Source organism: Haemaphysalis longicornis, unplaced genomic scaffold (assembly GCF_048455015.1).
Source record: "Haemaphysalis longicornis isolate Haplotype H1 unplaced genomic scaffold, Haemaphysalis longicornis Haplotype H1 scaffold_2, whole genome shotgun sequence".
NCBI classification, from domain to species: Eukaryota; Metazoa; Arthropoda; class Arachnida; order Ixodida; family Ixodidae; genus Haemaphysalis; species Haemaphysalis longicornis.
The window spans coordinates 79748446-79762754 of NW_027526295.1; the positions used below are offsets into that span (position 1 = coordinate 79748446).

At 49.1% G+C, this 14309-nt stretch overlaps 1 protein-coding gene across 5 annotated transcripts in view; it reads right to left on the minus strand.

Moving 5' to 3' along the window:
- Positions 1-14309, minus strand: part of LOC144169015 (alpha-(1,3)-fucosyltransferase C-like) — a 90308-nt gene that overhangs the window by 21755 nt on the left and 54244 nt on the right. For 3 of the 5 annotated variants that reach the window (XM_077698013.1, XM_077698012.1, XM_077698011.1), the window contains one exon: positions 10344-10855. In XM_077698013.1, coding sequence (XP_077554139.1) covers positions 10344-10855 — 512 coding nt within the window. Of the gene's footprint in view, positions 1-10343; positions 10856-14309 lie in introns of those variants that run through there. The other 2 variants (XR_013322340.1, XR_013322339.1) reach the window with 1 other exon arrangement.

The window sequence follows — 14309 nt, forward strand, 5'->3', positions numbered from 1 at the left end:
CAAGGCAGCCCTTCCCGAGCAGTGGAAAGAGGCCATTCAAACCAAGCCACTCCCCAGGAACATGCAACCGGGGAAGAACGAAGGGAGGCGGACCGCGCGAGCCAAGGCCCTGGCTCGACAGCTGGAGGAGAACCCTAGGGTACTCTACGCGGACGCCTCGCTCAGAAAACACGACGACCGAGCAACGGCGGTAGCCACGTCCATCAACAAGCTGATCGTCAGCGCGTCGCTGAGGACGACAGACCCAGCCGTTGCGGAAGAAGCAGCCGTGGCACTCGCACTCGTGCAACCGAGCGTGGACACCGTGGTCACAGATTCAAAGTCAGCCTACGGAAGCTTCCGAAGGGGAGTGATCTCTACCACGGCGCGAGCCATTCTCTCCAAGCACAACCCCGCACGGGGCACCTTGAGCAATCTTGGTGACGGTACTGGCGATACCGCGGACCCCGAGCCCCCAAACATACGCTGGACCCAACCGTGGCAATGTGTTTATAGGTGGAGGGTTAGAAACCACGAACGGTGGCCGTCGGAGCCCAGGTCAAGCTCCGGCGGATGGGCTCCCTGTCTGTCTACCAGGCAGGGAGCTCCGGGACCTCTTTGGCTACCAGGGTAAGGTCAAAGAAGAAAGTACCCCAGTCTCCCTGCTTTTCAATGTATCATATGGCATTTTCGAAACCCCCCCCCAGACGTGATCGGCCCCCGAAAAGGGGCCGCACCGAAGTTTCCTTTCCACCCCTACCAACTATCAACGTTCCAAAACATGACAACTATCCCCGTTTTTTGGTCCTCGAATCAATAGACAAATCCAAACCCGTCTCCTCCCAATCTGTATTCCTCGTCTCCAAGTTCCTTGAAGGAATCATTGGCAAATCTTTCGAAGCGAAAAAACTACGAACAGGCGAAGTGTTGGTTGAAGTCAAGACGCAGCAGCAAGCCACAAATCTCCTGACCCAAACCCGCATGGCAGATCTGGACATCACTGTCACACCCCACCGCAGCCTCAACAGCTCGCAGGGGGTGATATCTCAGCCAGATCTGCTAAGTGAAACAGGCCGACCTTCTGGAAGGCCTGAAGGATCAGGGCGTTACAGCTGTCAGGAGAATCACCATCCGTCGCGACAATGTAGAAATACCAACAAAGCACGTAGTCTTAACATTCAGCAGTTCAAAACTTCCTGAGCACATCAATGCTGGTTTCATTAGGTGTGGTGTACGTCCGTACATACCTAACCCGCGCCGCTGCTACAAGTGCCAGCGGTTCGGGCACGCTACGACTTCTTGCCGCGGCAAACAGACCTGCGCAAAATGCGCCGCACACGACCACCCAACTGAAAATTGTGACTCCACCACCTTCACCTGCGCAAACTGTCAGGGGCCGCACGCGGCATGGTCCCGCAGCTGTGAGAAGTTTCACCAGGAGAAGAAGATAATTCACGTAAAAGTAACCGAGAACATCTCCTTCCCCGAGGCGCGAAAGAGGTTCGCCTCTTTCCCCCTGGGGAGGTACGCCGACGCAGCTCGCCGGGGGGCGGAGCGGCGTCTTGTTTCGGCGGGGACCCAGTACCGCGAGTCGGACTTGGTCCCGCCCCCGCCCCCCTCTGGGTTGCCTCAGGCAGCCCAACCCGCCTCCGCACCGCTCGCTGAGCCAGCAGCGGCTGTGGTGGCAACCACGTCTCGTGGGGATGCTGCTGCACCCACTGTTTCCTCCTCTCCACCGGCCCGAAGCGCCTGCGAGGGCCCGGAGGAGATGGAGCTGGAGGAAACCGCAGCAGTTCCCACCTCCGCCGCACCGCCTGTGCCACCCGGGGCGCTCCTGACGCCCTCGGCGGTCGCGGCCAAAACGAAGGGCACCGCAAAGGGTGCCCAGTCCAAGTCTAGGGGGCCCAGTCCGCTGGGCACCCCCTTGCCCTCAGATGACGACCTAGACGTCGAGCCGTTCCGGCATGCACCACAGCGGAAGGAACGGGCTCCGGCGTCCAGGTCAGTAGACAAAATGAAAAAGCCCCTTCCAAGAGTACAAGCCCCGAAAGCCGACTCGTAAACACACACATACTCCAGTAGATCTAAACTTCAATAATGGGAAGAGAAAATATCATACAATGGAACTGCAGAGGCCTTCTTAAAAATCTTGATGATGTTTATGAGTTACTGCATTCCAATCAGCCAAGTGTCATGTGTGTACAAGAAACACACTTAAATTCCAGACATACAAACTTTTTGAATAGTTACCAGGTATTTAGGAAGGACAGGGTTGGTGGTGGTACATCTTCCGGGGGTGTGGCCATCATTGCCCGAAAGTTCTTGGCGTGTCATTCTATCCTGTTACAGACCGTCCTTGAGGCTGTTGCCATTCGTACCATAATTTTCAATAGGCTAATAACTCTATGCTCAGTTTACATCCCTCCTGATTTCCAGCTCTTGAGCTCGGATTTCGAGGGCCTTATGGATCAGCAACCCACACCTTTCATTCTTTTAGGCGACCTCAACGCACATAACTCTCTTTGGGGCTCTGCTCGCACAGATGCCCGAGGTCGCCTTATCGAAAAATATCTAACATCTTCGGGAGCATGTCTATTCAATACAAACAAGCCTACATACCATAATATAGGACACAATAGTTATTCACACCTCGATTTGGCGATTGGCTCTGCAGTACTCTTTCCATCTCTAGAATGGGACGTTGGCACTAACCCATATGGCAGTGACCACTTCCCAACCACATTAACATACTTAGGTAGAGGCCCGAGCAGTCCATCTTCCCATAACAGGTTCAATGAAGATAGAGCGAACTGGAGTACATTTACAGAAACATCTAAACTACACCACACATCCATTGAACACCTACACGTTGAAGAAGCTACCCAACTCCTCACGGCGCACATCCTCGACGCCGCTGAGAAGTCCATTCCCCACGCCTCTGGTGCTCCGCGCAATCAGAGGAGGCCGTGGTGGAATGAGGACTGTAGGCGGGCGCGAGAGGCCCAGAACAAGGCGTGGGGTATCCTTCGACGGTACCCCACGTCGGGCAACCTTATTTTGTTCAAACGGGCCAAGGCGTTAGGAAAACGTGTGCGCCGTGAGGCAAAACGAGACAGTTGGCGCACCTTCCTTACATCTATTAACTCGTACACAGACACACACAAAGTCTGGACACGAATACGAAAACTAAAAGGACAACAGACACACAGCCTGCCCCTGGTTAGTACAACAGGGGACACACTGGAAGACCAGGCTAACACACTTGCACAACACTTTCAACACGTTTCCAGCTCTGCACACTACACAAACACTTTCCTGAGACATAAAACCACTTGTGAAAAGAAGTCCTTACATGATAATAACAGGTCAAAATCTGGTTACAACTCTGAATTTACTCTTTATGAGCTGAAGGCTGCCCTGAGCACATGTAAACCTTCAGCTCCAGGCGCAGATCAGATTACATACACAATGATACAACACCTACACCCAGATACTCTTGAAACACTCCTACACTTATACAACAACATATGGCTTTCGGGGCACATTCCGAAATCTTGGAGGGAGGCTATTGTAGTGGCGTTCTTGAAGGAGGGTAAGGACCCGTCTTCTCCCGCCAGTTACCGACCCATCGCCCTCACAAGCTGCCTGTGCAAGCTTCTCGAGAAGATGATTAACAGGAGACTCGTGTACTTCTTAGAATATAATGGTCTTCTCGAGAGCTGCCAGGCCGGCTTCAGGGTGGGGCGATCCACAAACGACCAACTCGTCGCCCTTGAGTCGTATATAAAGGATGCCTTTGTCCACAAACAGTTTTGTGCTACGGTCTTTTTTGATCTCGAGAAAGCCTACGATACCGCTTGGCGATACGGGATACTTTGCGACCTAAAAGCCTTCGGTGTCTCGGGAAATATGTTTAATACACTTCGTAGCTACCTGGCGGAGCGAACCTTTCGTGTGAGAGTTGGCACTGCCCTTTCAAATGTTTTCCTGCAGGAAAACGGCGTGCCTCAAGGCGGCGTTTTGAGCTGCACATTGTTCATTGTCAAGATGAACTCTCTTCGAAAGGCGTTGCCACGAACCATTTCCTGTACAATATATGTAGATGATGTGCAAATTTCTTTTAAATCATGCAATATGTCAATCTGCGAACGCCAAGTCCAGCTTGGTGTCAACAAACTAGCAGGCTGGGCAGATCAGAACGGTTTTAAGCTGAACCCAGTCAAGAGCACTTGTGTTGTGTTTTCCAAAAGGCGTGGGATCAGGCCAGATCCAGACATCAAACTGAATGGTGTCTCGATTCCGGTCAAAAAAGAACACAAGTTCCTCGGTATAATTCTTGATGAAAAACTTTCCTTTATTTCTCATATGAAACAACTAAAACAAAAATGTCTTAAAACAATGAATATCCTTAAGGTTCTCTCACACCAATCCTATGGTTCCGATAAAGAACTGCTGCGCTTGTATACTGCTTTGGTTGGGTCTCGTTTGGACTATGGCAGTGTGGTATATGGGTCGGCGAATAAAACAGCATTGCGAATGCTTGACCCAGTACTACAGTTGGGGCTACGGCTTGCGTCGGGTGCTTTTCGCACTAGCCCTGTCGAGAGTCTATATGTTGAATGTAATAAGTGGAGCCTTGAGAACCAGCGAACGTACATGGACTTGCTTTATGCTTTTAAAATTTCATCTCAGAATAACCACCCTTTTTATCCTGTCCTTAACGATACATCCACATCTGTGCTGTTTGTAAATCGCCCGTCCATTACTTCGCCTTTTTCACTTCGAGCGAGAGAGCGAGCCTCGGATCTGAGTGCTTCGTTTTTAGACGTGTACAGGTCATCCTCTTTAAACATTTTACCGCCTTTGCAAGTTCGCCCTGTGTCCTGTGACCTTTCTTTTATAAAGCTTGACAAAAATCGGGTACCGCGAGCTGCAATACTTCAGCACTTTCTTTCTTTGCAGTTCAAATACCCATGTGCTGAATTCTACAGTGACGCTTCTAAAACCTCCACTATGGTGTCGTGCGCTGCTCATGGTCCAAATTTCAATGCAGCCAGAACCATGAGCGTGCACACAACAATTTTTTCAGCAGAGGCATACGGAATTTTACTGATTGTACGACATATCCTTGAAAATCAAATTCCCAATTCTATCATCTACACAGATTCTTTGAGTGTTCGCGCATTATCATCGCATAAACCACCCAAAAACCACATAATTAATCTTGTATTCAACACTATCATGTCGGTGTATGCGGAGAAGCATCGGCTGCTCCTCTGCTGGGTCCCAGGACACGCTGGGATCGCTGGGAACGAGTTGGCGGACGAGAGGGCCGGTGCTGCTGCACTCAGGAACACTGTCGACATAACAAGCGTACCATATACAGACCTCAAACCTCACATAAAACAGCACCTGCGCAGAACATGGCAAACACACTGGGACGAACAGACAGACAACAAACTACACGTAATAAAGCCACACTTGGGACGGTACACAACTGACTCACACAACAGACACACAGAAGTCGCCTTGGCAAGGCTACGGATAGGGCACACCCATGCGACGCACTCGTATCTGCTGACGGGATCTCCTAGACCCCAGTGCGGCAGGTGCGGAGAGGCCCTATCCGTAGTGCACATACTAATCACATGCAAGGCACTTCACACAACACGACACAAACACTTCAGAGAACTCTACAGACAACATCTCCCCCTACATCCATCGTTTTTCCTAGGTGATGACGCCATTGTTTCCGTGAAACGTGTGTTTGAGTATTTGTCCGACGTCAAGTTTTTAAAGCTCATTTCCTATCACGCATCATGAAATCTGGCCCTATACACCAGCCATGCTCATTGTCGTGTTGTGATTTTACTTTTGTTTTTGCTGATTTTACTTAGTGTTTAAGGTTTCACCCCTATCATCGACTATTGTTTTGGCGCTCTTTGCCCCAGTTGGCCTTGCGCCATAAACATCCAACGATCATCATCATCATCTCCAAGCACAAGCCTCCAGGACGAGCCATCGAGCTCGTGTGGGTACCGGCTCACTCGAAGGTGGAAGGCAACGCCCTCGCCGACCACGCCCGAGAACTGTCCATCCGGGCCGAGGACGAGCCGGCTGAGCTACCGCATCCCGTGACCAGCTTTAAAGAGATTACTCAGATGTATAGAAACGCGAGGTGCAAACTTCCCGAACCGCACCCACAGTTAATCAGGCAACAGCAAACGATCCTGCGGCGCATGCAGGCGGGATCGCTGGCGCATCCCGTTCTGTTACATCGAATGTACCCGAGGCAGCACGACACACTCTGCCCTTTCTGCAAAACGGAAAGAGGCACTCTGGCACACATCATAGCCGAGTGCAAAGACCTCAAGAACCCCCCACCGCCCTTTCCCCCCAACACCCCCAATCCCCAACCCCCCGAGCGATGGGAGACCTTGTTGTCCAGCCCCGCCCTGCCAACTCAGCTAGCACTGACGGCCAGGGGCCAGGAGTTGCTGGATACATATGGGTCCCGTGAATAGGGAACCACCCCGTCTGGTGCCTGCGCGCGCCATCCAATTTTCGAGCTCAGTAAAGTTGATTCTCTCTCTCTAGTCGTGTACGATGCAGTACCAACTTGCCTAGCGCTCCGCCTTATGGTTTGTTAAAATTCCAAAGGGAATGAAGGAAACATAAATCTTATGTCCAAGTTAGACAACAAGTGAAAATTATTATCAGAAAAAAATTTGGCGTTCGGGGAAGCACGCTGTAAGCAGCGTTGTTGTATTTGCAGAAAGCTTATGTGTAAATTCAAATAAATTCAGCTATTTTTCTACACACTAACGACAACTGCTACCTAAGGTTACTTTCTACTTTGGCACATGCGACAGGGCGTTTTTGAAGCGCCAACTAGCTCTTTTTGACTAGAATATCTTCACAGAAAAAACCCATACTTTCGCTCGAAGGACACAAAACTCGGTCTGTTTCTAAAATATTCTGGTGCGATACTGTCCGCCCCGGAAATCAGCGTTTTCCCACAGTTTCATGCCGCCAACGATCACGAAACGACGAGAGCGCTTCTGCGCCGCCATGCTAAGAATGGCCCGGTATACCTACTGACCGTATCATACGGGTATCCCGCGTCACTGTCTGTGACAAGGCATACCTCACTAAATAGGTTTGGTGGTGTCCGAAATATATCGTTTGCGCTTGGTACTAACCCGAACTTGATGGCCTCTCACTTCATCGATTTTGTAGATATACCTTAATTTACCAAAAAACTCAAGTGTTTAGGGAGACCATTCTGAAAGGAGCTCGAAGTGCGAAAAAGTGTGAGCGTCTATAAGGACACATTAGTGTCTTCAGTGCACTGGAGGAGCCAGAAGCAGTATGGCTAAGGCGTGTAAATTAAGTACAGATTGTATCCTGGGCAGGGAAAAAGTTTTAAAACAAACTGAAATCGCTGCTAGTAAACCGAGAGCAGTGTCTTTTACACCATGGTCGACGCTCGTTTCAGTTTTGACTTGCTTCAAGGGATTTCCCGTGTTGTAAAGCACTGCTGAAACCCTTCGTATTGAAAACGATTCAACCTTCCCTTAATCTCAGCGTGCATAGAATACGGGACGGCTGTTGCGAACAAAAGTATTTAGCAAAAAAATAAAGCCACCCGCCAAATCATTCAAGCTGCCAGCTTTCATGTTGGTTCTTTCTACACCTTCTATAGGTGGGCGTCCCAAACGGCTCGTTAAGTTTGCTCGGTATAATTTTGACGCTCTTCCGCCACTCATTCACACTCCAATCCTCATAGTCCAACTAATCTTGCCCGGCCATAATCACCGACCGAGAACTTAGGTGCTCAACAAGTGAATGAAATGCTTCTAAAGACGGTTTGAAAGCACATGGTTCGCACCCGTCACAAAGGTGAGTTATTGCGCAGCATTGATACCTATTTCAGAGACTTTCACGCCATTCCCAGTGTCCTTGCTTGCTAGCAGTTCTTTAATGTTATATTGGCTCATTGCCTACCCCCTCAGTTACAAATACATTAAAGACGGGAGGTGACGTAGAGTAAAGAGCAGTCAACACTGCACAGGGATTACAGCATGACTCCATAGGTTCTCAATAAACTGGCATCGGTTTAACGAAACAACGCTTTAAAATTGCTTGGTTTTATATAAAGACAGTGTAAGAACATATACCTAACAGGAACTCAAATTCTTCTACCGTAGCCTTAACGAAACAGACGAGATAGTCGAAACTACAACAATTCGGTTAGTTGAACCGCCATTGTGGTATTCACCACAATCTGGTTGAGTCTCCAGCAATTGGCTGTTTTATCGCGAACTCCCCACACTGCAGCCGCATCGCTTGCTTGTAGTCAGGGTGTGAATTATATCTAAAGACCACCTACTCCGGCTACACCCGCACAGGCAGAATCCCAAGTTGAAGTGATAAGTTTCTTGCAGGGTGAATTTCCTGGACTGTTCTTCCGAATACAGAAGGTGCCCTATGCGGTGTCGGAATGTCCTGTCAGTCATACAGTCCTCTAAAACATTTAGCATATTGCCACAGATTCAGAATGAGCAAAGGTCCAGTAGAATGCTGTAACTCGACGAGGTGTCGAAGGCATATTCACGGTCAAAAAGGTAGGCATACTCTGCTGTTTATTTGCTTGATTGCTGGGTTTTACGCGCCGACGCAACGCACGCAATGAGGCCCATAGTAGTGGAGTGCTGCGGATTGAATTTAACCCCCTGGAAACCTTTACCGAGCGACGAAATCTCGTACGCACGGGAGTTTTTGCGTTTCAGCTCCATCAGAAAAACGCCTGTCCCGGTCGGGAATAAAACCCGCGTCCTTGGGCTCGCAGCACAACGCCATAGCCACTGAGACACCGCGGCGGGTGTTTATTTGCTATCGAGTAGGATTATTATTATTCTGGCTGCAGTTGCGCCCTGGTCGCGTATACCATAAAGGTCAACAACAGCTTTTTGAGCAGGTCCGGTAACAAGATGACGCCCGGTGAGCTGTTTAGGCTGCTGTCAGGAATAACATTTATTTTCTCTCATGCTTGTTTACAAGTTTACTGCTTTCTTCTTTTATCCATGCTTTAACGAGGATGTCATCTGATCTGAGGTTCTTTGACTTGTACGTTACACTAGATAAATACGTTATACTCGATAAGTACGTTATCCTCGATAAACTTTGCTACTAGGAAGGCTGATTCGAAGGCCGTTGGTGCAGCTGAAGATATAAACACCTAACGGACGGTATAAGCACCTAACGAGGGAAGCTCTCGTGTCTCCTAAACAACACGGCATAAAGCGGTAGAAAAGCAACTACTTCGGTGAGGGCCCTTTTCACGCCCGGTTCGTTTGGTGAGGAAGAGGGAAGGGTATAAAATAGCATACGCCCTAGCATAAAGCAGGACACTGCGATACGTTTTTCACTGAATTTACCCTGGTTACCAGTACGGTCCCGGAGGTCCCTGTCTGGTTTACAGGTAGGGAGCACATCGGCCGGAGCGTTACGAGGGCTGCGACGGCAACCGTTCAAGCCTTTACCAACCTCGAAACCTTCAAGCCTGTGAACAACCTTCGGTTGTTCAGAGCTTAGGTATGAGGGCTCGGGTTCCGCTGTGTGGCTACTCACTGTCAGCTTGAATGCACAAGGCGCACCGTGCAGAGAGCGCTATATGAATGGCGATAATGGTGCTACAATTTATGAAAAGCACAAGCACCGCATTGTTTACTCAAACGAGAAAAGAATACGTTTTTATACAGGTAACCCTAACTGAAAGATCCTTTTCGACATCGCTATTCGCCCCACGCGTCTTTCAAAACCTATGGGAGGAATAATGGATGTATTACGACTGAGATTTCACATGAACTTTGCTTTATTATTCTTGCTTTACTCGTGCCTTTGCTCTATACAAAAAAGCTTTTCACATAAAAACGACATTTCGAAATACTTCAACATTACAAAATTTCTTCCACAAAACTCAATTTTCAAGTAACTTATATAGTACGATCTGCGCAAACCGGAGACCTTTAAGTGAAGCTCGCAGAATAAGGCTTTCTCTTTCAAGAAAAAAATCAGTCAATTACTCTTTATTGCGAAACAATTGTACACTGCGTTCTTCAAAGAGAACCAGAGGCGGATGAGGCCCAGTTTGCTGCGATTTATAAGGCCCTGTTCATAATTGAATCTTCCTCATAGGGAAACTCCAACTAAGTCAGAGTGCTTCTTACTAAGCCAATTAAAGCAACAAAACTCATGTGCAAGGCCTTCACACACCTTATCCGACACTACTTCAATAGAAAAGACCATCGCTCCATTCCTACAAAAATATTACAAATAACTAAGTTGATCAGGGTCCTTACCTATAAGTCATCGACCAGTTGAAAGTGCTGTGCAGGTATTTTAGAGAATTGGCGTAGGGGTACGTAGGTGGCTCCATCGACCAGTAGACCCATATTTGTTTCGGAGATCTCCACTTGGGCATATCTCTCAGGTTGACGTCTTTTCCATGAAAGAGCACGGCGTCGCTATCGTTCAGTGTTCGGCGATCATTGGTGGTAAGGCAGGCCTTGCGACATGCGCTGCACTCAAAATTCGTGAAGTTGCCGTCGGCGGGACCAAAATCCCATTTGTTGTGAATTTGAGTCCAAATCAACACTCGTGGTACATGAGGCTGCTTTCTTGTGGCTGCTTGGTCACGCACGGGTGGTGAGCCTATGTACCCTGCATGAAATACAGAGGCAGTCACTGTCGTCTCTCTTTGGTACGGCCCAGATTTAATGATAAGGTTTTGATAAACATAGAAACAGCCCAATACTGCAACGACCGTACAGAGAACTGCAGTTGGCAGACATAGCCGCTGTCTTCTCCCACTCTGCAACGAGAAAAGGGGGTGTTTCTTGTTGCAGCACATGGTGTGTGTAAAGGGCAACAGAAGCGCTAAACCAAGCAATAATAGCGCGACAAGGATTCCTGAAATAACGTAGATTCGTCTGAACAGACACCACAGGATCAGAGCACACAATACTGGGTGTGTCACCGTGGAATACTCACGTGTTCGCTGCTAAACTGCAGCCACGCATACCATTCAGAATATTTGTGCGCGAACTTTCTTATTTATAAACTAGTTTTTATAACCCTAACTCGTTTTTATTCATAAAATAACTAAATTGTGACTCGTATTACCAAAGTATACTTCCCAATTCACGCTTTAAAAACGTATGGGCACGCAGCATTTCTGTTTTCCGGCTAAGCAGCAGTGCCATTTTACATACATGGTGGTGCGGAGCGTGATTTGTAGGAGACATTGCTTGCTTGTCCCTCCCTCTCTCCCCAGTGTTTAGTGTATGTAAGAGTCATCAGCGTCCTTTAATTGACAACACATCCTTCTACCTTCGTTCACACAAAGAAGGCATCCAGGGAAGTCGTGTTTCTGAGACGCTAGGGGCCAATTTTCTTCTGAGGCGTTATTCTTAAGTTTTGTTCGTTGCGTGTCTGTTCCAAAGAGGTCTTTTTGAGCGAGCCCTCATTGGCTGAAAGCGAACACCCGGATGAGACACTACGGAAGCACTGCGGAGCTACTGCATTGAAACGTGGCTTCTCGAAGCAGAGGATTTCGCCAATGCTAATTTGAATGTACCTGTCATACCTTTATTGTTTGCTCGGAGGCGGAACAGGAGTCAAGAAAATAATTTTGCCCCGTTAGAAATGACTGAAGAAGCATTCCGCATCGCGAAGACGACTGTGAGGTGGCTGGGGGACGAGCTGCGAGACAAACTTGGCCGGCGGCAGCGCGGGCTCAGTGTCGATGACCAAGAGATATGCGCCCTGGATTTCTTCACTACCACTGGCTTTCAGAGAATGGTCGGTAGAGGAGAAATGATATCGCTGTCGAAACCCTCCATGACCCGGTGCATCCATCCTGTCGCCATCATGCAAGGAATAAACGATCGTCTGTGTGCTTGACACCTGTTGAGCGCAAGACCCGATTTAATAAATTACAAAAGAATTCGTTCTGAAATTTAAAAACTTTTAATAGTAACTGACGAATACACATACCAGTTTAGCGTTCCTAGACTTAACGCAAAGCGGACACGTAGTTATAAACTGAAAATGTGGAGACCTCACACATTTCTCCTATGGGAGTGCCACAGAAACGCCAACGCCGTAACGAACTTTTCTAGACTGTAGAAACTTTCGTATCATAGTCGCTGCTGCGCCGATCATCGTCGATGGCGGTCGTCACGCGGGCAGCTCGCTCCAGTTGCTTCATCCTTCTCAGAATCACGAATAAAGCCACTGCGGTCTACAAGGTCAACCTTCTTTGCATCGAGGTCTTTGTCTCTTCGACATAGATTGCCATAACTGGTGCTGAAACCCGGGAATTCACGTCGGAGACGACAAGCAGCAGGACCGCTACCTAATTACGACAATTCCAGCTCCGGCGGACCAGATTCTTTTGACCCACGACCACCTCCACTGAAAGGACGTTACGGTGACGAAACACACTGCGGGAGAAGCTGGATGGGATCGTTCGGAACTTCAAAGAAGGCCTCTGCACTGGAGACCTTATCACACAGATGGATGTTGCTATTTCTGTGAAGCGGATAGATTTTCTATTCCGACAGATCCAAAAGCTGGACGAGTGCATTTATCTGGAGACCACCGACAACTTAGCAGCCTTCAACTACAGAATTGTCTAAATTATGGTGGAACTTTGTTTTCGTTACCGTGACAATCACAGCGACGATTCTGCCATTATACCTTCTGAGCCACTCCCACCACCAATTCTCCCCAAAGCTACTAACCGTTAAACTGACCACATTGGGTGGAGATAGACGAAACTGGCTGCAATTCTGGAGCCAGTTTCCGACTAATATTCACACAAACCGCGAATTTCGATCATACGGAGTAATGTCAGCATTTAATCAATCTTTTAAGTGGAAAATCTGCTCCTACAATATTAGGAATGGGGCCGACAGAAGAATGCAACAATGACGCGATAGCGCTATTAAAGCAGGGGTCAGGACATCAGGCATCGTTGTTCAATACCACAGAGAAGAAGACGAAGATCTACCGCTGAGCCCCCTTCGATCATCTGTCTCTGCTTTATTGGTAGTTAAGTGCGGGTTTTGTGGAAACCAAGCAAAAACTGTCATCAATGTGCAGCTAAGAATTGCGCGCATCGATAGACAGCAGAATCTTCGCCGTTGACCAACGAGTGCCCAAGTAATGGCCTAAAACCCCAGTCTACACCACCTGGCGCGGTAAGCCTAACGCCGCCGCCGATCCATCTTCGCTCACCAACCCGCCAGCACCGTGCGCAAACACAATGGACTATGACGAAAACAGCGGTAGGACAATCTATCATCCCGGACCATGGAAAACTCTGCTCAGGCAACGCTGCGTCGAAGCCACATAGCCCGAGCCACCGTTGCTTGCCTCCAATTCCCCTGTGCACTAAGTAAGTGAGCCACTGGCACTCCCTCGCAAGGTTTCTGCTCCCCGACTACCCGAAACAGACTATAAAGTTGTCTATCGTCCTCGCGATGGCCTGAGACTTGCCACATGGAGTGATCGCGAACTCACGCACGGGCTTTAACAGGCCAGCAACATCCCGCAAAACATCTTTTACCAGCAAGTCGCGCTACAAGTCCAGGCCACACAGAACCTTATGGTGGCTAGCACCCCTTAGCGAGGTTACCAACATTCAACTCGGCACTGGTACATATACGCTCGCGCCGTACTTGAAGCCTTCCCTGGCACTGTTCGTGCTGTAATCACTTGCCTGGACCCAGGCACAACTACCCAGCAGCTACCGGACATCATCGCCTCCCCACGTCACAGAATCATCCATGCCCGAGTGCTTGTCTCGTCTACGACAGCAGTGCTCACCTTCTAATTACCACACATCCCTTTCTACGTCAATCTTTATGGTCTGCAAACCAGATGTCGGGCATACCGCCACTGTATACATTGCTGCGCGACCTGCGGGGACGTGGGTCACCGCCGCGACGTATGCCCAAACCCTGACGTCCGCATCTGTCCCCAGTGTCACGAACGCGATCCGAGCGACAATCACCAATGCGTTCCGAAATGCAAATTGTGTGCCCTGAAAACACCCAAGGGCAAGCAAAGAGTGTCGAAAGAAACTCAGGCCTCCTCCACCCCCCTTACGAGTGCGTGAACGACTTGCCAAACTCCAGCCCACGTATCACCCAACCGCGATCCACCCCCTCAAATACAGTCGCCGCCGCTCCGCCCCCTTCACCACCACCACTAGCGAAGCCATGGAGCCATGTTGCTAGCCAGCACCAAACCCCACCAAC